The sequence below is a fragment of the Erithacus rubecula genome (assembly GCF_903797595.1).
Source record: "Erithacus rubecula genome assembly, contig: SUPER_W_unloc_4, whole genome shotgun sequence".
In the NCBI taxonomy this organism is placed as follows: Eukaryota; Metazoa; Chordata; class Aves; order Passeriformes; family Muscicapidae; genus Erithacus; species Erithacus rubecula.
In genome coordinates, this window is record NW_027636323.1 from 262059 (window position 1) to 289583 (window position 27525).

The 27525-nt window shown below is 41.3% G+C and overlaps 1 protein-coding gene across 2 annotated transcripts in view; it reads left to right on the top strand.

Moving 5' to 3' along the window:
• The window catches only part of LOC306814096 (transcription factor RFX3-like), a 144594-nt gene that overhangs the window by 53074 nt on the left and 63995 nt on the right, over window positions 1-27525 (top strand). For both annotated transcript variants that reach the window (XM_079329820.1, XM_079329821.1), the window contains 4 exons: window positions 2148-2329; window positions 3090-3209; window positions 22676-22797; window positions 26756-26868. In XM_079329820.1, coding sequence (XP_079185946.1) covers window positions 2148-2329; window positions 3090-3209; window positions 22676-22797; window positions 26756-26868 — 537 coding nt within the window. The remainder of the gene's footprint in view (window positions 1-2147; window positions 2330-3089; window positions 3210-22675; window positions 22798-26755; window positions 26869-27525) is intronic.

Here is a 27525-nt window from a genome sequence, read left to right on the forward strand (position 1 = left end):
GCGATAAGGTCCCCCTCTGAGCCTCCTTTTCTCTGGGCTAAACAACCCATTTCCTCAGCTGCTTCTCATCGGACTTGTGCTCCAGACCCTTCACCAGTTTCATTGCTCTTCTTTGGACTCACTCTAGCACCTCAGTGTCTTTTTTGTAATAAGTGGCCCAAAACTGAACATGGGATTTGAGGTTCAGCCTCAAAGATGCTGAGTGCAGGAGGGAAATCACTCCCCTAGCCCTGCTGGCCACACTATTGCTGATGCAAGCCATGATGCCATCAGCCTTTTTGGCTTCCTGAGCACACACTGACTCGTTCAGTCAGCTGTCAACCAGCACACGCAGATCCTTTTCTGACCATCAGTTTTCCAGCCACTCATACCCAAGCCTGTAGTGCTTCATGGGGTTGTTGTGACCAAAGGGCAGGACCGTGCACTTAACCTTGTTGAACCTCATACAAGCTCTGCAGAGCCTTCCTACCCTCCAGCAGATTAACACTCCCACACAACTTGGTGTCATCTGCAAACTAACTGAGGGTGCACTCAATCCCCTTGTCCAGATCATTGATAAAGATATTAGTTAGAACTGGCCCCAGTACTGAACCCTGGGAAGCATCACTTGTGACCAGCCACCAAATGGATGTAATTCCATTCACCACCACTCTTTTGGCTCATCCATCCATCCATCCATCCATCCATCCATCCATCCATCCATCCATCCATCCATCCATCCATCTTTTTACCCAGCAAACAGTATGCCTGTCCAAGCCATAAGCAGACAGCTTCTTCAGGAGAATGCACTGGGAAGCACTGTCAAAGGCCTTACTAAGTTTCAAGTAGACAACATCCGCAGCCTTTCCTTTATCCACTAAGTGTGTCACCTTGTCGTAGAAGGAGACCAAGTTAGTCAAGCAGGACCTGCCTTTCCTAAACCAATGCTGACAGGGCCTGATCCCCTGGGTGTCCTGTACATACCATGGGATCGCACTCAAGATGATCTGCTCTATAATGTGCCCTGGCACTGAAGTCATACTGACAGGCCTGTAGTTTCCTGGATCCCCCTTCTGGCCCTCCTTATAGGTTTGCTGACTTCTAGTCAAGTGAGACCTCCCCCATTAGTCAGGATTGCTGATAAATAAAAATATATGAATATTTCCATTTTATTTTTTTGTTCTCTTATACTGGTAAATGTTATTAAAATGACCATTTTACTTGAGTTTTGTGTGCATGAGCCTGAAATTAGCTCTGTTGGTTAGAGCATGGTGCCAATAACACCGAGGTTGTGGGTTCAATCCCTATATGGGTCATTTACTTAAGAGTTGGACTTGATCCTCGTGGGTCCCTTCCAATTCAGAATATTCTGTGAATCTATGTTAGTTACTATTTGTTCTATACAAAGGTACAGTCGTATTAGAAACTGTTTGCCTAAATGCTTCCAAAATTACTCACCAAAATTCTGCAATTACTTACACAGGAAAAAAAAGTTAATTCTGTTCCACTTAGAAGTCAAAAGCAAACAGGCTATAACAGAAAGGGATTGGGGTAATGATGCTTTATAGCTATTCAAGTTATTTTTCATGTAATCTAGATTGCTTTTTTACCTTATATTTGATAGTTTCTTCTTTGTAATTGGAAGACAATAAACCCTATTCAGTTAAATGTAGTACTGGGTTTTTAATTTGCATTTTTAAAATTCCATGTGAAGAGAAATAGTATATCATTCCAGAATTAAAAATGTATTAACTTAGTTCTACTGGAGTTTTTTCATGCAATTAATATAAATTACATTGATTATTTTATTTCTTTGGAGTTCCAGCAATTTTTCTTCAAAGCACAAATAACTTCATAGAATGTTAATGTATGGTACTGAATCTGAAATATTTTTAGAAGTGGAGCTATCTGAGCTCACAGGTGCCATAAGTCTTGTTATTTCCTTGTAAACCTAAAAAAAAAATAATTCCAAAACTAAGGCATCATGGCATATCTAGCATTGAAAGAGATTTAAAGAGATTATATTTGCTTCAAGAACAAAGTCACTGTATTAAACAGGCCTTGAGTGGTCTAAAAAATATCAGAGTTTTGTGTTGTACAATTAAGTGGGGGTTTTCAGTAGAGTAATACTGAATTTACATATGTTCACTCTTTCATATTTGACATAGCTCCAATGGCTTTTAGACAACTATGAAACGGCAGAAGGAGTGAGTCTCCCTAGAAGTACCCTTTACAACCATTACTTACGTCATTGTCAGGAGCACAAGTTAGATCCAGTCAACGCTGCCTCTTTTGGAAAACTCATACGGTCAATCTTCATGGGATTACGGACCAGAAGACTGGGAACCAGGTTTGTGTTAATAAAATCTTAAAGTTTAACAGAAAAATATCAATAAGAATTGTGAACATGAAGTTCATATGTTAAAAACAAGCAAGGAAATAAGCAAATAAAAATATTTAAAACCTTTCTGTTAAGGGAGTTGCCAAGTCCAGCAGTCTTCAGAACTCGGGACTCTTGGTCTGCTATAGCCAGATTCTGTGTACTCTTATGACCCAGATATCTTCCATCTCAGTCCAATGGATGCAGCTACTGCTGTTTCCATTTGCAGGTCCAGATAGTAGTGAGAATGAACATATGTTCCAAAGATAAAGACAAACACACACATGACACTAACAGAACTAACCACAAAAGTTAATACAGGGCAATGCCTTTACCGCCACCCATATAGACACTCTCATAAACATGAACACAGATAGCCCAATTCTTTTCTTTACAGTTGACCTGGACTGAAGCTGACTAGTGAAACATTCACAAACCCTCATTCACAAGCATACCCCATTTATGGAATTATTTTATTCACCATGACTGTATAAGTCATTTAGTTGGGTTTTTATTTACCTTATTCTATTTAAATTAAGCCCAACAGTAAAGTGGTGAAAAATATAGTTTAAGTGAACTGATTTTCAGAAGCTGGTGGAGTTACATCAGTTTTATACCAGAGTGAGAGGAAAGACAAGCCTAACTTTTATGTACTGGTTTCCAGTCAAGGCAAATATTAACGTGCAATGTATATACAAATAAACAATGTTATTTTTGTTCTTTCATGAAGGGGGAACTCTAAATACCATTATTATGGGATTCGCATCAAACCAGATTCTCCCCTTAATCAGCTGCAAGAGGACATGCAATATATGGCTATGAGACAGCAACCCACACAGCAGAAACAGAGGTATAGTGTTATATGAAACTACTTTTTCATATTTCTAGTTCTTGGAACCTTACCTGTCTGCATTTATGTGGCAAAGTTGAATCTCTAATGGAAATTGTTTGACTTCTCTTGGGAAAAATAAAGGTTTGTCAGTTCAGCAGTTGATATCACTGGAATCTGATATCAGTAGACATATCTAGAAACTCATAAATTTGAAAAATTTATTTAAAAAGTAAAATATTATTCAGTTCTTCAGAACAGACACTTCTTGGTGGGCTCGGGCTATTTTCTCACGAGATGGAAAAAAAATTAAAAAACAAAAAATTCAAATTCTGCTGTTCATTTTCATCTCTTTATTTAGCCCATATAAAAATGATAGAACTTGTGATTAGGTTCAGCTTTGTATTGATGTCCTCCTCCTGGCAAGAACTGATGCATGAAACCCCTGGACTTGAGCAGAGAAGACTTGGGCCTCTTTTGGGCTCTGCTTGGAATAATCCCATGGGAGACAGTCCTACAGGGCAAAGGGGTCCATAAGTGCTGGTTTATTTTTCAAGGATCACCTTCTGGAAGTTTAAGAATGGTCCATCCCAACATACAGGAAGTCAAGCAAAGGTGGAAGGAGGCCTGCGTGGATGAACAAGGAGCTCCTGACAAAGCTCAGACATACAAAGAAAGTATGCAAGAGGTGGAAGCAGGGTCAGGGAACCCAGGAGGAATAGTCTGTCTATAGACTCTCTCTATATATATAGACTGTCTGAGTGTGCAGGGAAAGGGTTAGGAAAGCCAAAGTCCACTTATGAAGGACAAGACAGTTATTGAGACCTGTCACCATGTATTTGCAAAAGGGAAATCATGTTTGACCAACCCAATAGTCTTCTAAAATGAGGTGAATGGCTCCATGGATGAAGAGAGAGCAGTGAATTATGTCTATATTAACTTTAGTAAGGCTTTCAAAACTGTATTCCTATCAGGGAGCAGCAAGGGCTGGCGTCTCCCTAAGGAATGGGGAGTTAGGAGTTGAGTACCATGGTATACACAGCAGAGACCTCACCAGTCTGGGCCTAATCTTGCAGTATCCAAACGAAGTGGGCAGGGCAGACCTGGAGACAGTAGTCAGATTCAACTGAGAGTCCAGATCATCAGACAAATTTGTGGTGATGACACAAGTGCAAGGTCTGTTGAGATTGTTATGGGTTTATATCTTCAAAGAGGCAGAGCAGTTGTTGGTTGCTGTAAAGTTGTTTATTACGGGAGCACATCAGTCTCAAAAGACAAAGAGTCCAAAGTGCTAAAGTGTGGCATTGACTGGTGCTGGGTCCGAGACAGAAACATAGCACTCTTGATTCATGTAACAAAGACTAAACCCTTTATTCTTGTGAACTCTCCTTATACAGAGTTTGAGTTTCCCGGGCACACACATGTGATTGGTTAAAATCTCAATCACTCATTTCCTTGGCCAATAGGCCACTTAGAGTCCAATTGCACTTAGGGTCCAATAGATTGGCTGGGATTCTCTGTATTTGTTCAAATCCATCCTACTATCCCTCACCCAGGTACCTGCTTGCTTACAGACTGGCTGGGTTTCAGACTACAGCTTTAAACCAGCTGCAGTATGCAATGCAACATTAAAGTCCATGCTAGAAGCTTTCTGGTATAGAGTCCTGATTAGAAGCAGAAGCTACGGCCTGGTACAGAGTCTTGAGAGGCAGATACTGCAGTCTGGTACAGAGTCCTGAACAAAGGCAGATGCCCCCTGGTCTTTCTTCTGTTCTTTACTTCTTGTTCTTCCTCTTCTTCTTTCATGTGGTAATGATGATGATGATGATGGAGGAAGAGAGAGCTCTCATTCCAGTACATGGATTCTTATTTACAAATTATCCAATGAGACAAAAACACAAATCTCAAGCATTTCTTCTAAACCTATTAGAATTCTAGTTTATAATAAAAAAGTTTATGCAAAACTTGTGCATATAGCCTATCTGTTCTACCTGAAGAATGAAAGCAATATTCTTACTATATTTTTATTATGTCTCGAACTATGTTTTTGAGCTCTCACTGAAACTTGCTTTTGGACCTTGTTTTTAAAGCTTGTTTTTGAAGTTTGTTTTTGTTTTTGAGCTCTCACTGAAGCCTATTTTTTACACTAAATTCTAAGACTTTTGCTCTTTAAGGCACTTAAAACATATTTGTACTTATTTAGAACTAAGATTTATACTTCTATTTAATATCTATACAACTTAATATTTCTACTTACTTAAAACTAAAGCTTACACCTCTATTTCATGTCTGTGTCACTTAATGTACTTTAAGTTCTCTAAATGTTTTTATTTTAACTCCTGCATTCTGTTCTCTCTCTGAGGGACTCAGAAAGGCCTCTGTTTTCACACTTCAACAAAGGTCCAGCCAGGAAGGCAGTCCAAAAATCAGACTCAGGTCTGGTGAGGACAACCAGGGTCAGACAGTCCATTAATTATTGGGTAGGTCCCTAGGGGCAAGACAGGTCCAAGGTCAAGACAGAAAGCAAATCCATAATTTGGGGTCTAGGTCAATGCTATTCTTACCAGTCACAGGTGTGGGTGTGGCTGAGCTAGAAATCAGTACTCCTGCAACACAGCTGTCTTATCAATGTGTATAAATACTTGATGGGGGGAAGTAAAGACAAAGTCAGACTCTTCTCAGCAGTGCCCAGTAACAGGAAAATGAGCAATGGGCACAAACTGAAAAAGAGAAAATGTCATTTAGTTGACAGGCACTTCTGGCAATTGTCTAGTCCACACACACACACCTGCAGCACAAAGCAGTGTCAGCTAGAGCAGGTTGCCCAAGCCCATGTACATTTGGGTGTTAAATTTCTCTAAAGTTGGAGACTCCATAAACTTACTGGGCATACTATTTCAGTGTTCAATCAGCCCAAAAGTAAAAAAAAAATAATTTTCTTATGTTTAAGGGGAATTCCTTTCAATTCAATTTCTGCCCATTACCTTTTGTCCTTTCACTGGCTACTAATGAAAATAGTGTGGATCTGCTTTATTTATTCCATCCCAACAGTATCTCTTTCAAGTAGTTTTGAAGATTTTTTTCATCCCCTAAATCAATTCAGGTGTGCAAAGATTTCAGTAAAACAAATTTTCGAATTCCAGGCATTCCGAATAGAAGAAATGCAGAGAGTAGGGAGCTAGAATGACTGTGTGATATTTACAAGGTGAAAAACTTAGAACCGTCTGTTTTCTGTGCAAAATCAGATATATTAATATATTTTTCAGAAAAGAGGTGTTTATCCAACAGAAAAATAAGAAATTTTCATTGTAAAAAATTGGGAATCCATGAACCAACTGTTTCCCACATGACATTTTGTGCAAAAACTGCCAACGTTAAAAGTTGTGATGTAAATTTTTTGATGGAAAAATAGACATTTAAAAAGCAAGATCAGATGTCTTCCTAATATTTTTATCACAATGGACTGTGGTTAACATAATAGTAACTAAAAAAAAAAGGTTCAATATATATAAAAAACACCAGCATTTCTTATTCTAATATATTTAATATAATTTTGCTGTTCTCTAGAATGCAGAAATCTTTAATTTTACTTTTTATTTCTGTTTATATCCTTATTTTGCAGGGTTTAGGATACAGTTTGGTCAGATTTTCTTCTGAAATGTGTATGGGGGGAAAGCTTGACCCATATAGTTGCTTGTTAATTTTAATGGATATAAAGATTCTCATGTATGTACTAGACCTCAGAGGTTAATGCTTGGGGGGTGGGGGAGAGCATAAAAGAGCTACATGTAAGAAAAACAAACAAACAAACAAACAAAAGCATGCATTAAGCTGCATTATATTTTTTAAACACTATTTCGGAACTAAAACTTTTGCCATAGTTATGAATCGTGCTTATATTTGAGAAGTTTGGTATATAACGGTATATTTGTATAAATTTTGCCTTATAGTATTAATAAATCTATCACATTTTAACATGAGATAAAGGGCTTAATACTATTGCTTGAGTCATTAGGAGCAATCTTTATTATTAACAGTTTTATTAATATTTCTAATTTTATTAAAAACTAAAAAAAATGTTTTAACTTGCATGCAATAATTTTCTTTTAAGAAGACAGAGCAATGAGAATCTAAGAATTAAGAATGTTTCATTCTTTCTGATCACTCAAGCTGGGAAATGTTATTTGTCTCCTTTAGAATCGTCTGACAAGTGTGTTTGCTTTTTCTGTTCAAATGTATCAATTTTACCCCCTCTTCATCAATCACATCTCATCAGATAGACACTTTGAGTTCTTGACTTCTTGACAAAGTATAGGCTGAATTTATGCTGCAGATCACTTTTTCCTCATTCTTTCTAAATTTGAAAGGTCATGCAACTTTCCTACTTGTGTGACATTGCATTCCCAGAATCACAGGATAGGATGAGTTGAACAGGACCGACAAGGATCATCGAGTCCAACTCCTGGCCCTGCACAGGACCATCCCCAAGAGTCATACCATGTGCCTGAGAGCATTGTCCAAATACTACTTGAACTCTGTAAGGCTTGGTGCTATGACCACTTCCTTGGGGAACCTGTTCCAATGCCCAACCGCTCTCTGGGTGAAGAACCTTTTTCTCATATCCAGCCTAAATCTCCCCTGACACAGATTCAGGCCATTCCCTTGAGTCCTGTCACTGGTCACATGCAGAAGAGTAGGGGGAAAAAAAGAGTGAAAACCAGCAGTGTGAACAGAGGTCAGAGAAGAAGGTGAGGGAGGAGGTGCTCCATGGTGTCAGAATCAGTATTCACATAGCAGCTTATTTAAGAGGCCATGATGGAGCACTTGGATATTTTGTGAAGGAACTGCAGCCTATGGAGAATCCATGCCAGAGAATTGAGAAGGAAAGAGTGGCAGAGAGATTTTCTTATGTGCTGACTATAACACCCTTACACCCTTGAGCTGTTCATTGCCTCACTGAAGGGGCTGCATGTAACCTGTGTCAATATCAAGGGGGGGTGAAAGATGAGTCTGGAATGAAGGCACGAGCCTGGAAAAGGAAGAAGTGTATTTTAATATTTGTCTTTTTGCTTTCTGTTACCTGAATTAATAATTACATTTTTATTTTAATTGGTATTAAGTTTACTTAATTTTACCTAAATTGAGTCTATTTTGCTGCAATGATGATTTGTAAGCAATCTCCTGTCATTATCTTGACCTACAATCTTTCTTGCTCCTGTTCTTCCTATTTTCTCCATCTGACCCACTGGGGCAGGGAGGCTGTGAGTGACTGAGTGGGAATTTCACTGTTAGCCAAGGCTAAACCACCACAAATGTGAATATATCCAAAGACCTGCTAGAGGCATGCTTCTGTGCAGTGTTTGACATGGCCCTGAATTCAGGGTCTGAGATTTCAGAAATGAATTTCAGTTGAGTGGCAACAACCATTGAGCTAATTCAAAGGTTTCTGAGTCACAGTTGTGGTCAACATGAGCTATGGGAGTACTACTACTGTAATCCAATAAGAAATTTAAAAAGAGTAAATGTAAGCTACAGATGATTGTTGCTAAAAGTCCCATCTCCCAGTTGAGACAGTAGCTTGGACACAACAGACGTATATCAAGCCATTGAAAGCACTTTTCTACTGGAATTGAAGAAATGCACAGGTAAGGACTTTCCTCACCTATATAGGTAATAGCCCTGACTTTCAACTGGAGCTGCTGTATGGCTCAGACTTCCAAAGGGAAGTCTGGTTTGTGTTTGACATACTGGTGCTAAATGGTTTATGGAAAGTGTCTTGATTTGAAAGACAGATGTCTGCTTAGGAAGGCAGGAGCCTCCCTTGGAATGGAAAATATGACCCCTGAGTTTCAGCCTTCTCCCTCTCACGTGGATGGGAGTGGAGTGGGGACAGCTGCCACCCTTGGGCACAAAACAAAACAGATCAAAAACCCCCAAAATGGGATGGGATAATAAACCATCCCCAAGATAGGAAGGAAATGCCAGGATATTTAAATAATTGAATCACAGAATGGTTGAGGTTGGAAGGGACCTCTGGAGGTCCTCTTGTCCAACCCCCCTGCTCAGGAAGGATCACCTAGACCAGTTGACCAGGACTGTGTTCAGATGGCTTTTAAATATCTCCATAAAGGGAGGCTCTACCACATCCCTTGGAAACTTATTCCAGTGCTCAATCACTGGATATTTCTTGATGTTTAGAGGGAATCTCCTATGTTTCGGCTTGTGCCCATGGACATTTTTGTTTTCACTGTGCACCACTGAAAAAACCTTGGCTCTATCTTCTTTGTATCTTTCCTTCTGGGATTCATATATATGACTAAGAGCCCTCTGAGCCTTCTCTTCTCCAGGCTAGAGTCACAGCTCTCTCAGTCTTTTCTCATAAAGGAGATGCTCCAGTTCCTTAATCATCTTGATGGCTCTTTGTTTGAGTATCTCCAGGATGTCCATGTCTGTCTTGTACTGGGGAGCTCAGAACTGGACACAGTACACCATGTGTGGCCTCACCAGTGCTGAGTAAAGGGAAAGGATCATGCCTTTCCACCTGTTAACAATGCTTTGCCAAATGCAGACAAGGGTACCATTTGCCTTCTTTGCAGCAAGCATTTACTTGCATTCCCATTTTAACTTGCTTCAGAGACCATTCTTGGTTAGTTAGCAATTTTAAAATTCTTGTTTTTTTCATAGCATATAGCCCAATTTTAGTAATTGTGGGAATTATAGGTCATTATTTTTCTTCTGAAATAACCAGTGTTTGGATTGTTACAGCCCTCTCTGACACTGGTGGGGTTGATTTGGCTTTGATTTTGTGAAACGCGATGCAATATTGAGTAACGTTAAAATCAAGATTAAACCCTTTTGCTGGGCACCCTTTAATCTTAAGTGTAAATTCAGGACACCTGGTGAAGCATTTGTCGCAGCATTTAGGACCAACTTGGACGAGTTCCATGGGTGGATGGTGAACCTCATGGAACTCATCTTGTACGAATGCTTATTCACATTCTCAAACATTTCTCCTTTCCCACATACTTGCATTGGAGACCCTTAACATTCTGCTCAAAGCCCTACGAGAGTAGGGATCATAAGCTTTCCCTTGGCATTGGTAAATCTTGGTTACATTGTACTGGTGTGGTGTTGCTTTGACTCTTATGACAGTCGTGGCAATGACCACAAGGGTCACAACCATTCGCATTATATCCATGATAAGTTCATTATTTGCTGTTCCTGGTGAATTTTAGCTCCAGGTCTCTGTTGCCTGGTGCAATTTTTAAAATTTCTTTAGGAGCTTTCTTTACTTGGGAGTGATGTGTTGCTTCTCTTTGTTGCTTGGGGTGACAGCAACTAAAGAAGCAGGAAAAGCCCTTGCTGGGGTTTCATAGAGATGTTTATTTCAGCCACGCATGTGCACCATTCATGATTCAGAGAACAAAGGCCAGGTAGTTTGTGAGGGTCCAGGTTTAAGTACATGGGATGAGCAGGGTGGGGAGAGCACCAGAGACCAATTACCAGGGGACATGGGGGTGTCACATTAATAGATAACGTTACCCCCCTTTCCTGGTAAAGTCCATAAAATCAATTTGCTATTGTTGCCTAGGTCCACAACTTTTTTTAATTTGTCCAGTTTTAGGCTTTGGAAAGTTTTTAGGATTAGTTCTGAGGCAAAGACCACACTGATGAGTTACTTGTGTTACTGTCCCTTGTAATTTTTTAGCCAGGATTCTATCTTTTAAATAACTGCATAGGGCATCTATTCCCCAATATGATTTTTCATGTTCTTTTATCACTAATGACCACAACAAGTAAGAAGGTACTACAACTTTTACTTCTTTGGTTACAGCCCATCCTTCCTGGTTATAAGTTGCTTTTTCTTTCTTAATAAGTTATTTTTTTATTTTTTTTGGTAATATACTGGCTTACCTTCAATAAAGATCTTTCTAAATGCTGCCTCGACTATTTCATTGGGTACCTCACTTTTGGCTGCATCTTTTGCCTCCCTGTCCACCAGCATATTTCCTTATTCCAATTCTGAGTGCACATTTTGGTGTGCCTTGATGTGCATAATAGCTACTTTTGTAGGTAACTGAACTGCATGTAATAGTTTTAGTATTACTTGTGCATGTTTAATATTTTTCCCTTGTGAGTTCAGCAGTCTTTTTTCTTTCTAAATAGCTCTGTGTGCATGAACCACCCCAAATGCATACCTTGAGTTTGTATAAATGTTGATTTCTTTTCTTTTTGCCAGCTCTAAGGCCACGGTTAAGGTGATTATTTCAGCTTTTTGTGCAGAGGTATTTGTTGGCAATGGTCCAGAGTCTATTACCTCTCTGCTTGTGGTAACTGCATACCCAGCATGTCTTTTTCCACTGATGATATAGCTGCTCCCATTAGTGAACCAGATCTCAGTGTCTTTGGGAGGGGTGTCCTTCAGATCCAGGTGACTGGAGTAGGTGGCTTCAATGGTCTCCAGGCAGTCATGGATCACTGGTTCTCCTATACTCCAGCTGAGGAAAGAAGCTGGGTTCACAATGCTAGTTACCACAATTTCAACATCATCTTGTTTTACCAGTATGGCCTGGTACTTTAGAAATTTTTGTGGGGAAAGCCAATGTCCCCCTTTTGCCTCCAGGACTGCAGACAGTGTGTGGGATACTAGCACGGTCATCTTCTGGCCTAGGGTGAATTTGCGTGCCTCTTGGATGTTCACTGCTACTGCTGCAACAGCTCTGAGACACCCTGGCCACCCCTTGGCTGCCGTGTCCAGCTGTTTGGAGAGGTAGGTAACTGCCCTCTGATATGGCCCCAGGTCTTGCACTAGTCTTCCCAGAGCAATCCCTTGTTTTCCATGAGAAAACAGAAAATGCAGTTTACTCACATCTGGAAGTCCCAGGGCTGGAGCTGACATAAGAGCCTTCTTTAGTTGGTTGAAGGGTCGTGTTGCTTCTGTTGTCCACTGAAGATCCCTGCTCCCTTCCATGATTAAGGCATACAGGGGTTTAATGAACAATCCATAGTTATAAATCCAGAGTCTGCACCACCCCATCATGCCTAGAAAGGTTCTCAGTTCTTTTACTGTCTGGAGTTTCGGGGTTTGGTGTATTGCTTCCTTACAGTCTTGCCCCAAGGTCTTTTGCCCAGCACTTGCTTCATAGCCCAGCTAAATAACTGTTTGTTTCACCATCTGGGCTTTCTTTTGGGATAGCCGATACCGTTGCAGGCCCAAAAAGTTTGAGAGGCTTACTGTCCATTCCACACATGCCTCTAGGGTCTGGGTGGCTATTAAGAGGTCATCCACGTACTGAAGCAGTTGTCCTTCTCCTGGTGGGGGTTCCCAAGACTCCACATCCTTTGCCAACTGTTCTCAAAATATGATAGGGAAGTTCTTCAACCCCTGGGGTAGTACACACTATGTGAGTTGAGTTTTGCCTCCAGTTTTGTGATTCTCCCATTCAAATGCAAAAATTTTACAGCTGGCTTCATGGAGACAAAGGCAAAAGAAAGCATCCTTCAAATTTAAAACAGTAAACCAGTCTACTTCAGGCATTAAATGAATTAACAAGGTGTAGGGGTTGGCAACCACTGGGTATAAATCTTCAGTTATTTTATTAACAGCTCTTAAATCTTGTACTAACCTGTGTGATCCATTCGGCTTTTTCATGGGCAAAATAGGAGTATTAAAATTAGATTGACACTTTTTTAATAATCCTATTTGCAAAAAGTCTTCAATGATTGGGCTAATTCCTTCTCAGTCTTCCCTTTTCAAGGGGTATTGTTTGACCCTTACCAATTGTTTTCCTTCTTTAAGCCAGATTTGTATTGGTAGAGCATTCATTGCTTTCCCTGGTATATTAGAGGCCCACACCTCAGGGAACACCCGATCTTTTATTTTTTTTCAATAATTTTTTTTTTATTTTTAACTTAACAATTCCACATATTGTTGATCTTTTACCTTCAAACTAATTTCCCCATTTTTAAATATTATTTTTGCTTCCAGCTGCTCTAGCAGATCCCTGTCTAAAAGTGCAGATGGAGCTTTAGGCATATACAAAAATCGATGAATTCCCCACTGTTTTCCCAATTTATACTTTTATGGTTTACAAAAATATGCTTTTTCAGGTCGGCCAGTAGCCCTTTTACATTTTCCTGTATTATTGCTACTAATTTCTTTGTCCCTGGTTTATACCTCTCTTTTCGATTGCTGAAAACTCTCCATGCCTCATCTAGCAAAGTCTCCAAGTTCCGACTTGCTGGGCCCTGCGTCTTCTGGAGCTTTCACTTGATATCACTTGTAGATTGCCCTAAAAACAAGTTTACCAATTGTTGTATTTTCTTATCAAATTCAGGATCCAGAGTGGTGTGTTGACGCATTGCTCCTTGCAACTGGTCTAGAAATTCAGAAGGAGTTTGAGCGAAATTTTGTTTAATAGCATAAACATAAAATAGCATAACATAAAATAGGGTGGATACTGTTGGGTTGGCTCCTGTGGCTCGGGAATTGTGAGTGGACTCACATATTAATTACTGTTCTCTCAAGTGAGGATGAAGCAGGGGATGAATCAGGGGTAAAACCTGAAGTTGATGGCAATTTCAAATCTACTTCCCCTACCACTTTCCCTCCCCCTTGTCTTTTAGGGGGTGGTTTGAGCAATTCCTCTGTCTTCTCTTCCTGAGTTTCCATACAATATACTTTGTCAGGATGTGTACACCTTTGATTTATTGAGCATGTGCTGCAACACCCCTTTGGTTTTTCCTTATTATCTTTATTATCTTTTTCAAGAGCCAGCACTAAAGGGTCAGAGGGTGATCTAATTCCACAAGCCTTTTGCCACTCAGGGTGATTCCTAACAGTGAAAACCATGTCAGCATAAATAACTTCATGCCACTTCTGCTCACGCTTAAGGAAAAGCATCAGCTGTACCAAAGTGTTATAGTCCAACGCCCCTGATGGGGGCCACTTTGCCCCCTCCTCGAGTTTATAAAGTGGCCACCACTGTGTGCACAATTTAATAAGCTCTCTTTTAGTTTCTGTATCCCTACGATCCACCAACTCTTTCCAATATGCCAAAACACATCCTAAAGCACTGTCTTTAGGAACCTCTTTGCTTTCACTTGCCCCCATACTGAAAATTCTTTTTCTTTCAATGCCTTGTAACCTTATCCCAGCTCGCTGCCTGAGCTCCGCTGATGCACTGCCGCATGTGCTCTACTCTTGGCGGCCACAACTGGCCTGCCACTACTCCCCCACTATGGGGCAAGAGTTCGTGGTGCTGTAACCAGTCTCATCTGGAACACAAACCACTACCAAATTCCGTGGAAACTTACAGACAAATCCACTTTAGGCCTTTTCACTGTGCACTCGAAATACAGTATTACAAAGAACAATCCCAAAACACTGACAGAGTCAGAATACCACTTGACACCCCATCAGTCAGGGTGTTGGTGGCAATCCGATTAAATGGTGGCCACAGTCCTCCTGCAGTGGCAGATGTGGTTCAGTTGAAGCAGTGGTCCTGTAGAAGGGTGCAGTTTTCCTCTGAAGGTCCAGGAACGATGTGGAAAGGTCCAGTATTCCTCTGGAATCCAGTGGAAAAAAGGCATCTTGTTGTTCAAAATCTCAGGTTTTATCTAGGTAGGAAAGGCTTGGCTCCTCCCCCTGGCTCAAGCATCTCCCAATGGGATGATGTAATTTTATCAGTCATACAGTGGGACTTAATGGCCCACCAGCAGATGATATCTTCCTGGAGAGAGGATGGGTTGTGGAAAAGATAAAGATGATTGCTCCACCTGGTTTTTAAGATGGCCCATTAGCAGATAATATGTGCAACGGAGATAAGGATCACTGCCCTACCCAGCTTCAACAGATGGTGATAGAATACACATTTCTGGTCACATCCTGTATTGCAACCCAAGACACCTCTTATACCAGCAATTCTAAAACCTCCCAAACAAATTACTATATTTTTCCACAGTTAAAACAAACAGACACAATTAAAACTTTTCAAGGTTGAGCAGAAACTGAGATGTTGTCTATGCAAAAACCTGGATCACTCTACTAATGCCCGTTGCCAGGACTACACTGGACTATGCCATACATAATTTTTAAACCGTCTCATACTGCTCACTTCTTTTAAACACAAAACAAACAGCCTAATCACACACAACTGCTGCTCTCACTCAGTAATACGCTGTTCACAATTCTGCTGCTTACACACACACAGTCAAAATACACACACACAGCCTAGCTCATGCAATTCACATAATGTAAGCGCTCCAAATTCCTCCGACTTCTCATGCGTAAACATCCTTTCTACTACTCAGGCGTAAATCTTAAAATTCTTTGTCAACTTACACAAATAAAATTTTTGCTAACACACTCCCAAAAGCACACAAACCAAAACACATACAGCGCGCCACTGACCCACAATTTAAGCACACAAAGCTCACAAAAACAAGCTGCACCTTCAAACACACACACACATTTGGAGCGCACAAACTGTGATCACTCTATTCTGCAAGCCAAAAATGCAGTCACCACACACCAACACCCACGGCTGGTGCCCTAAGCTGGAAATCACCACCACACTGCCTTTAAACTACAGATGAAACCACCACTGCTCCCATACTACAACAATACTGGCAACACTATTATTACCGCTGCCCGACCTCTGCTGACTTGCTGCCGCACAAGCTCTACTCCTGGCAGCCGCTACTGGCCTGTTGCTACTTCCCTACTACAGGGCAAGAGTTCCTGGTGCTGTTACCAGCCTCACCTGGAACACAATCCACTACCAAATTCCACGGAAACTTACAAACAACTCCACTTTATGCTTTTTCACTTTGTTCTCGATGTCTCACAGTGTCTTATCAGTTTGTCTTTCTTAAAATTACCTATCTTTAATTTTTAACCATACCTTTTTGTCCATATCTCTGGCAGTTGTAGTTCTGCTCTCGGAGAGCAAGGGAAGAAAAGGAGCCCTCTTCCTAGGAAGATCCCAGGTGGGGCCCTAGAGGGGTCCCTCGGCCAGCGAGAAGAGTCCCACCATAGTTGCCAACTGATTTACCAAAATATGAGTATTGGTCTAATACCGATACTCAACTGTGACAAAGAAAACACCCTCTGATAATTTAAAGTTAGAAAGTGTATGTTTATTCAGCGCTGGGTAGCAGCGTGAGGTAATCTTCTAATACGCACTGCAAAATTACAGGTGATCACAAAATTTATTGACAAAAGCCTCAAAAAAATACATATTCATAATAACAGCCCCTCCCAGTCCTCGCTTTCTATGGTAATTAGTTTGAATGACTATTAAGTATCCGTGGTTGGCTTTTTGAATTAAGTCTGGGGTCGTTTCTGTGGGGAGGGGTCTTAAAAAGAGGAAGTAAGGCGAGTCTTCCTTACTTTGAACTCTTGACCTTTTTTATCAATGACAATACAAATGGCTTTTGGGGAAACTCTAATTTTCAAAGAATAAGTTTCTGGTGGCAATTGCTTGTGTTTCTTTGGATTTACTAGTTTCATCTTTTTCCATTGCAAGCACAGCTGAGTAAACATAAAATGACAGGCAATTAATTATTTAAGTTTCAAATAACTATTTTAAGCTCAGTTTCTTTTAACTTTTAACTAAAATCTTAATTTCTCCAAGATTAGTGTTTCACATATTCAACTTGATGTCCACAAGGACTCCCAGGTGCTTTCCTGGAAGCAGCACAACCCTTTGTAATATTAGCTACTCTTCCTAGTTTGAGCTGTCTGCAAAGTTGCTGAGGGTGCCCTCTGTCTGATCATACAGATCATTAATGAAAATGTTAAACTGGACTGGACCCAGTATTGACCCTTGAGGTACACTGTTAGTCACTACACTTTTTCCTACTGATCATCATCCTCTGGGCCTGGCCATTGTGTTAGGTTGACTTTGACTGACTGCCAATTGCTCACCAAGTTGCTCAGTATGACAAGAAAGAAAAATACCACAGAATGCTCATGGGTCAAGATAAAGACAGGGACATCATTCTGCAATTGCCATCACAAGCAGAAGACACTAGATTTCGGGAAATTAATTCAATTTATTGTCAATTGTCTCTGTTTGAAAGATAAGTGACTACTAGGGAAGGCAGGATGCTCCCGCGGAATGGAGAATGTAAACCATTTCCCTCTGAATTAAAATAATTTTGAAATTAAGGGGCTCTTAGGCAAAGATATAAGGGTAGGAATAACAGTTTTTTACTAGTATGTATAATAACGCAAACAAAACAACAACAACTATGGAATTAATAACAAGCAGAACCGGGGACTCTGTGACAGCTTTCTCCGTTGAGATGGGAAGGATGGAGGAAAGGCTTTGCTTTACAAAGCCCTGGAGCAGTCGTTCCCAGTGCCGCTGCAGGACTCTGAAGAGCAATAAGCTGGAATGGCAGGAATGAGCAAAAGGTCCTGGGCTGGTAGGCAAGATGTATCAGAAATTTTGTGGCAGTAGTTGTAGTTATCCAAGCAGGGACTACAATGTAAAGAAATCTAGAGCAGTGTTGAAGAAAGTGGCGGGCAGCAACGGCTGAGCTCCCAGCAAGGCAGATGGTGGTAGGTCCCTCTTTTAGTGAGGTAGGGTGTTAATGAGGTCTCGGGTCAGTAGGTGCTCTCACGAGCAGAGGCTCATCCCACAGAAGAAGAAAAAGAAGAAGAAGAAGAAGAAGAAGAAGAAGAAGAAGAAGAAGAAGAAGAAGAAGAAGAAGAAGAAGAAGAAGAAGAAGAAGAAGAAGAAGAAGAAGAAGAAGAAGAAGAAGAAGAAGAAGAAGAAGAAGAAGAAGAAGAAGAAGAAGAAGAAGAAGAAGAAGAAGAAGAAGAAGAAGAAGAAGAAGAAGAAGAAGAAGAAGAAGAAGAAGAAGAAGAAGAAGAAGAAGAAGAAACTCCCGGCTGGGTTATTGCAAATTCTTTTTATCTAGCAACAATTGCTCTGAGTGTCATCCTCCTCTGAAGCTGCAGTGCAAGAGCTAGCAGCTGTCCCCCCCGCCCCCCGCCTTCCTTTTTCCTGGGCCCAGCCAATCTTTTGTTTTCTCGAGTACCCATAATTACTAGCAGTCAGCATTTCCCAGCAACTCATAGGAAAATTTCTATAGGTAAGAAGGAACAAAAGAAAAGAAACCTAACCCGCAATACAATCAAAATTGGATAATGAAAAATAAGTCTAAAAAATCATTCCTCTCCATTCTTGCTTCTTTGCAGGCTCAACTTCACTCCCAACTCTTCTAACTCCTCCCCCCCAGTAGCACAGAGGGATGGGGAATGAGGGTTGCAGTCAGTTCCTAATGCATTGCCTCAGGCTGAAGATGGGTCTCTGCATCCCCATGGATTTCCATGGGCTGCAAGGGGATAGCTGCTTCATCATGGTCTTCACTATGGGCTGCAGAGGAATCTCTGTTCTGGCACCAGGAGCACCTCATCCCCCTCCTTCTTTTCTGATTCTTGGTGTCTGCAGAATTTTGTCTCACATATTCTCATTCCTTTCTCCCAGCTACTGTTGTGCAGCATTTTTTACTCTTTTTAAAATATATTATCACAGATGTGTTGGTTTCACGTGCTTGGGGGGAGGAGTGGCGTCCCCTCACGGAAAGCTCCATGTGGCCCGGGAATGGAGGGGGCTGTCCCGTCTCCCGGGGCTTCTCAGGTGAGCTGCTGGAACCAATCAAAGAGCTGGTTTGGTGATGGACAGCTCGGGAAACCAATGAAAAGTTATTTTGCTTTCACAAATCACAGTGGATCAAGTGCTGGCAGGTCTTTTGGCTTCCGGCCTCCGGAGGAGCGGGGACTCCAGCCAGGGCCCCGCCCCGGCTCTAGGCTCGGTTTGTGGCCCGGCCTGGCACCCCAGCCCGGCTCTGGGATCGGTCTGGGGACCGGCCCAGCATCCTGGCCTGGCACCGGTTCTGCGGGGAACCCTTAGTCCGGCCCCGGCCGCACGGCCCCCAGCACCGGTCGCATGTTTTCTTCTTAACCATCTGGATACAATTTCAACTTCTTAATGCCTGGATAAGATTCTCGATCTCCTGAGCTCCCCTTAATGAGAAGGAATAAAGCATGGAGTCCAAAGAAGTCGGCGGAACGAAGATAAAGTTCCTGATGGGAAGAGATTGAAAAGATGCAACTGATAAGTAGCTGAAAACCTTTTTTTGTGGGGCTATGAGGGGATTGTGACTTCACTAAAATTCTTTTAAACTGTGAAATATACTTGGGGGGGATGGGTACTTGAGTTGAAGACTTTCCTTGCCTTGGGAAATTGAACTCTCTCTTTTGGGACTGGAATATGAATAGAGACATTTGATAGAGAAGGAGATGAACAGGATTTTGTTTTTCAGCAGCCTGCCTTTAAAAGTAGTACCCCATGTGTGCATTGTAACCCATAACACGGCTCTGGAAGGACTGTGTAAATGGGAGGAAAATTCATGGTTCTGTGAGTCCCCGGCGGATGCAGACTGTGAAGGTGAAGACACCTCCTAAGTCTAAATCCAAAATGGGACTTTTCTCTCTTAAGTGAACTGAAATGATTATTTGGGTGGATAACTGACTGAAGTGTTCTCTGTATGTGGTTGGTAAGAAATGTGGAATGAAGGGAGGAGGGAATAATCTAGGAATCTTATTCTGAATTCAATTATTTTTTGTGTTATTAATTAATTTCTTCTTGTACCTTTTTAAGTTTTAAGCCTGCCTTGTCTTTACTCCTAAATCCTATCTCTAAAGGAAATTAAATATTTAAAATTGGCAAACCCTCTAGTCACACCGTGACAACAGAGGTGTTACTAATGTCTCTGATTAGCTCAGGCTTTGACCAGTGGTGGGTCCATATTGGAGCTGGCTGAAACTGGCTCCTTCTGACATGGGCACAGCTTCTGCTGGCTCCTCTCAGAAGCTACCCATGCGGATCCCTACTACCAAAACTTTGCCACACAAACCCAATATAACCATTCAGCCAATTCTAAATCTATCTCCGTGTATGCTCATCTAGCCCATATTTCATCAACGTTTCCCCTCATCTCCTAGTACAGTCATTTCATTGTAGAAGTTTATCAATTTGGTCAAGTGCAAACTCCTTTTGGTGGGTCCATGCTGACTACTGCCAATTGTCATCTTCTCCTTCATGTGTTTTTAAATGGTTCCTAGGTTTAGCTGCTTCATCAACTTCTCAGGAACAAGGCGAGGCTAACCAGCCTATAAAAGCTGTTGAAACTGTTTGACTCCTATGTCACCTCTAATAATGCCAGAATTAAGACTTATCCTCAACATAAAGCACATTGGAGCAGGTGGTATGATAATCCTGGCTCCTAGCATCTAGATCTTTTTTTGGTGTGTGAAAGTTCTTTTTAAACCCTAGAAACTCAAAGGAGTGTTACTTTTATGCATTCAAGGCACTTTGGATTCTACTCGAAGAGCTGAAAAAATTGTGAAATAATAAATTTTGTAGAAACTAGTGGAACTATGTGAACATACTGTTTTTGATTTAAAAATAGAAATTGATCTTCTGCCAGACATTTTTAAAGTATAATGAGAATAAAGTAAAAAAATTCTTTAAAATTTAGGTTTTTGGATTGCAAATAGGTCTATCAAGTGATGAGAAGTTTATGTATGAGCTCAATGTTACTGTTGATGAGGGTAGGGAAAAGTACTGGAGCTAACTAAAAACACAATAATAGGCTACAGAGCTACAAATATATATGCAAAGAATACAGAGAATATATAAAAGAACAAAAGGCAAAAGTGAATTCAGCATCACAGTGATACTAGAGATTAAGCTTTAGTCTTCCTAAAGTTGATTACAGTTGTAAAATTTATTTCTGCAGGCCTGAGATTTTATCCTGGGCCTTTACAAGAACTAAACTTCATATAAAAGTCATAGAGATTTAGATGATGACAAAAGTTTTTGTTTTCAAGCACTCTCATTTGTAAAGTTATCATACTCTATGCTAATCAGGCCAAGAGGTGTCTTTTGGAAAAGTATACTTCTTGTCATTGTGGTTTGACACTGGCCAAATTCCAGGCACTCACAGAAGTTGTTTGCTTACTTTCTCATGCTACAGTTGGGTAGAGAGAGGGAAAAATATTAACAAACAGATCATGAGTTAAGGACTGGGAGAAAATAAGTCTTTAACGGCAAAACAGGTTCAAATTTAAAGGTGTAAAATAAATTTATTTTTAACAGAGTCAGAGGAGGATAATGAGAAGTAAAATAAGCCTTTAAAACACCTCTTTCCACTCCCCAAGCCCCTCTGTCCTTCCCACCAACAACACAGGAAGACAGGGCATGGGGGGCTTTGGTTAGTTCATAACTCGAAATCTTTTTCCATTCACTCAGGGAGAAGAGTCTTTTTTCTGCTATGCCATGGGATGCTCCCCACGGCCAAAACAGTTATCCCAAAACTGTTGTGGCATGGGTCATTTGTCCACAGGGTGCAGTCTTTTAAGTCTAGGCTGCTCGAGTTTGGAAGCAAGGGCTCTCTATCTGGAAACAGAGGCCCTCTCTCTCTATTTGGGTCTCCCACAAGACCACAGCTTTCTCTAACATCCACCCATTCTGGTGTGAGCACTTTTTCCACAGGCTGCAAGTGGATCTCTGCATCCCCCATGGACTTCATACATTACAAGGGGGACAGTTTGTTTTACTGTAATCCTCACCACGGCCTGCAGAGGAATCTTGGTTCTGAGGCTTGAAGCACCTCCTGCCCCTCTTTCTTTTCCACTGACCTTGGTGCCACCATGTTGTTTTTCCTGACATGTCCTCAATTCCTCCTCTTCTCTGACTGGAAGAAAAACTGATGCTTGTAGGTACCATTGTCAACAAGTTCCACCAATTCAAACTTTTTGCAAGATCCTGCAACACCGAGAAGTTTATCTTATCTAGGTTATGCATCAGGGAATCGCTCGTAATGCTTCTGCTGCCAGCCTGGCAGCCTTCCTGCCATCGTGCGGGCAGTGGAGCCTGCCACTATTTAATGCCTCTCTTCATGTGGAGTGCCGAGAAGGGGAAACCATCACCATTGCCCCTGCTCTTTTCGCCCACAGTGTGGTTGGTTAGGGCCAGGCAGGCAAGATTTCCCGTGGGCCGCACTAGGGATGGCAGCAGCCTCAGCAGCAGCCACGGTGCCTCCCCACTCCTGGGGGAAAACTGCACATGTGCTCTTTAGATTTTTTTCTTAAATATGCCATCACAGATTTCCTGAGAAAACAAGTCCTTTGAAAAAGGCAACATCATGTTTCTGTTTAGTGTAAATGAGCTTTAGATGTTAGTGGTATTGTTTTTTAACCAAATTTCACAAGAAATTGGTAGTTGTGCTATAATATCTCCTTTATGAATTTTATGTGCTGCCAATGTTCTACATTTCCTTGATACAATTATTCTGATGTTACTTTTTTATTTTGTGTGAACTAGCAAAACTGTATCTTGAGACTCAGAAATCAGGCAGTTAGAAAAAAGTGATCTTAAAGAATGATTTCGTATCTGATAATTTTGTAGGTACAAGCCTGTGCAGAAAGTGGATGGAGTTCCAGATGGTTTCACAGGAAGTGGTCAACAGACAGGCACATCTGCTGAACAAACTGTAATTGCCCAAAGTCAACATCATCAACAGTTTTTAGGTATGAAAAGATGTTACACTATCATCTCACTGATAATAGAACAAAAAGGTAATCGTAGGAGCTATGTGTTCTGTATTGCAAGACTTCTGTAGTATTTAATATTCATCATGTAGATATAAAACAAAAAAAATGCATAAAATCTATTTGCACTGTAGATTCAAAATATCTTGCAATGCAAGTGCGGTGAAGACTGAGGCAAACTGCTCTGGCAGACGTGCTCTGGAGTCAAGGATCAGCAAGGACTGTGGAGAGAGTTCCTGAAGTGGCAAGACCTCAAAATTAGCACCGAGAGTTGCCTCAGCACCCCATCTTCCCCTCCCATCAGGAAGCGCTGAAGCTCTGACCCAGAGGCAGCTCTGACTCAGCGTGGGTGAGGTCAGGAGTGATGAGGTCCATTCTCCACCCTGTAACACCCCGGACACTTAATTTACGAGGCTAAACTGAAGTTCCTTTGCTCTGGGTAGACGCAAGGGAGAAATACTGACCAGATATTCTCAAGAGGCAAAAATCCCAAAAAGGTTTACTGGCAAAAAATAGAAAATCAAGGAACTTTGGCAAAAGATTTAGTATAACATAAAATACTTATCACAGCATCGACTTAGCCTATTCAACTTAGAAATCTTTAAACCCATTTGATGCTACATTCCATGAAAAGAAAGTTAGAAGAAGAAGAAAGGGAGAAAGATATAGCAAAAAGTTATATAGTTTCCAACTCCTGGCTTCCAGCGATGTAACAGATAGAAAACTCCAAGATGAAGGTTGGGTTAAAGAACAACATGCTTGCCTTGTGGTCAGCCTTCTTAAACCCTTGACCCTTCGTGGGTCTTCCTCCCAGACGGGACTTCCAGTTGCTTGGTCAGTCAGGGACTGGGTTAGGCAAAATTGGAGGGCTGCCTCCAGTGTGCTATGATTGACAGAGACTGCAGGGCTGGGGGGTATGGGGGAGCAAGGCACCACCTCACCAGAGCAAGGCCGGACCCACCCCCAACTGCACACATTCCAAGCATCCCAAAATGTCTCCAGACACTGATCTTTCCAGTGTTTGACACACCCCTACAAAAGCAGCTCCTAGGGCACAGAGTAGGTAAACAGGGCAGGGTGTGGCAGTTCAGGAAGGTAGAATGCAGTCGCCCACCATCTCAAGAGGAGAGCTCAATTGGTGGTCATTGCCTTCTCGGAAGGAACTCAGCTATGGTATCCACTTGGTGGGGAGCTATGTCCTCTGGACTTGCCAGAAAGAATGTGGTGACACAGACAGAGTTGCCATAAAAACACGCAGCCATCTTGGTCTTGGGCTACAGGGAATCCCAGAGCCTGGCACTGGTCTTGGATGGCAGTAGAAACAACAGCTGTGTGAGGTGTAATGAAGTGGATGATCTGCTCAGCCCAGGGGCAAATCTAAGAGAGGAGGTAGAAAAGTTAAAAAGTATCAGGGATTCTGAATGGTTGAGCCACTCTCTACCATTCCTGAGGCAAATGCACCAGCTGGACACACCACAAGAAGAAAAGGATCCCTTACACTCTCACTGCCAGACAGAAGGAGAGGACCTAAGAGATGGGAGGGAATGGAAACAGGTCTCTACTCAAGGCAGCAGGCAAATCGCCTTCTGGACTACCTCACCTTCCCAGATGCAATACAATAAGTATGAGGCTCTAGAACTTGAAGACCAAGCACAGAATCATCAATGTTAGAAGATACCTCCAAGATCATCTAGTGCAACCATCAACCCAGCACCCCCATAATCACCTTTAAACCATATCCCCAAGTGCCACATCCAGATGCCTCTTGAACACAAATACAACATGGGCACACTACAATATGGACAAAGGTCCATCCAGGTTGGAGTAGTTGCCTAAGGTGAATAAGTCTACCCCCTGCATCACAACTGCCTCAGTCAAGAAAAAAAGAGCAATTGTCTTTGGTGACTCACTTTTGAGAGGAACAGAGGCCTGATATGCTGACTGGACCCAACCCATAGGGAAGTCTGCTGCCTCCCTGGGGCCTGGGTAAGAGACATTACCAAAAAACTCTGCATCCTGGAAGAGCCCTCCAATTATTATCCATTACCATTTTTTCAAGTGGTCAACAATGAAGTCCAAAAAAAGTCTGAGGACAATAGAGAGGGGCCCCAGGGCTTTGGGATGATTGGTTGAAGGATCTGGAGCACAAATAGTTTTCTCTATTCTGCCAGTTGCAGGGAATGATGGAGGTAGAAACAGGAAAATCATGCAGATGAATACCTGGTGCTGAGCCAGGTGTCACCAGTAGAATTTGGGGGTTTTTTGATCATGGCTTTTTTAATGTGACACTGAGCCTGCTGGCAACAGCTGGGGTACACCTGTCTTAAAGGGGGTGAAGGATCCTTATTAGTTAGCAGGGCTCACTGAGACATCGTTAAACTAGATTTGAAGGGAATAAAATCAGGAACACTGGAGATAAGCCTGGGGGTGGCATGCCACTGGCAGATGGTGTTCTAATGAGGTCCTTGAGTCTGTAGCCTCAATAGAGGTAAGAGATGGAGATCCATGCAGTAGCAAGGATGCATGGGTTACTGATATGCTAGAAACCACAGAAACAGCTGAGAATGGTCAAGCAGAAATTAGAGCTTCTCCCCCTGAAAAGACAGTGGATTAATAATACGACTTAAGTGTATTACATCAATGCACTCGTCATGGACAACAATCAGGAGGAATTGGAAGCCATAGTGCAGCAGGAAAACTATGACATAGTTGCCATCACAGAGACATGATGGAACAAGTCACAACTGATGCAGATGGTCTTTCAGGTCCCTTCCAACCCAAATCATTTTATGATTCTATAACCTGTTATCCTTCTATGACAAGGTGACCTGCCTAGTGGATGAAGGAAAGGCTGTGGATATTGTCTACCTAAACCTCAGCAAAACATTTGACACTGTGCTCCACAGCATTCCTGGAGGAACGGGCTGCTCATGGCTTGGATGGGTACACTGTTTGCTGGGTAAAACACTGGTTGAATGGCCAGGCCCCAAGAGTGGTGATGAATGAAGTTAAATCCAGTTGATAGCTGGTCACAAGTGGTGTTTCCCCAGGCTCAGTACTGGGACCAGTCCTGTTTAATATCTTTCTCAGTGATCTGGATGAGGGGATTGAATCTGCCTCTGTAAGTGTGCAGATGACCCCAAATTGGGCAGAAGTGTTGATCTGATGGAGAGTAAGAAGGGTCTGCAAAGGGATCTGGACAGGATGGATCGACTGGCTGAGGCCAATGGTATGAGATTCAACAAGATGAAGTGTTGGGTCCTGCATTTGGGTCACAACAACCCCACGCAATGCTACAGTCTGGGGGAAGAGTAGCTGGAAACTGTTGGAAAAGGATCTGGGAGTGCTGGTCAACAACCAGCTGAACTTTAGATGGCAGTGTGTCTGGGTGGCCAAGAAGGCCAATGGCATCCTGGCTTTTCCATTTGCTAATGTAACAATGCCTATTAAATGTGTTATTGCAGTAATTGTACGCTTTGTTTTGAATTCATATATTGGGATTTTGAAGCATCACATCTTTTGGCATAACCTTGCTGTTACGAAAGCACGTTTTTGAATTTTCCTTTCCACTGTCCCCCTAGCTGACAGTGCATTCCCCCCCCCCCCATACCAGTATATCTGTTGGAAACACTTATGAGACATAGTAAAAGCACGTTGGCTACAGTTGAAAGGCTCTTACATTTCAAGTAAATATATGCTGCTGAGTCTACTAAACCCTAACATGCATGTCAATGCAAAAACTCTTTGGTTATGAGTCATCTTTTTTTTTTTTTTATATATATAGATACAATATGTATGTGTAATCATTTTTATCTGCTACCTGTCAAGAATAATTTAACATCTCCTTTTGTTTTAAAAATAGCTAGCTGGTTTGTTCGCAATTTTATTGCAACATAATTCATAATAGCTTTCTTCTGTTACGTTGTCATGGAAACAGATGCATCTCGAGTACTTCCAGAGTTTGGAGAAGTTGAAATATCTTCTCTGCCAGATGGTACTACCCTTGAGGACATAAAATCACTGCAAAGTCTTTATCGAGAACACTGTGAGGTAAGAAAAGCATCTTTTCACAGAAATCATTCTTTGAAAATTCATGTCTTCTAGTGAGAATAAGTGACATGATGGACACAGGTGACTGACACAAAACAGATTACAGCCAGCCTACTTGTATCTTGTTATCCTCAAATATTTTGCTTATTCAGAAAGGACATTTGCAAAAAGACCCCTGAAATTTCTCTCTTAACAGGAAAATAAAAAAAACCATATATTAGAATACCAACACTAGAATATAATCATGTGTAGTTTTTGAGAATTTTAGTTAAAACAAACTTTAGATAATATATATACAGAATTTTGCTTTTTTTGATATGAGTTTAAATCAGATTAAACTATTATTTCTAATGTTTATGTTTAAAACAATCAATTTTTTTCTTCTAGTTTTAAAGAAGCAGGTTGCTTAAGAACTTAAGGCTGCATTTTATATTGAATAACATGTTTTAAAATTATTGTTGAAGGTGCTTTAAATCATGCAATGAAGTAACAAAATTAATTAAATAGGTTTTCTTTGTGCTTGCAGCAGTGTTAAAAGTTCTGTTTAAGTGAATTCACCTGATATATGTGCTTAGGCTCTTTTCTGGAGGGTTGATTTTAGTCACTTGGCCTGATCTTAGTCTCTGGTTACACTAGTCCAGACAGCTGGAAAAATTT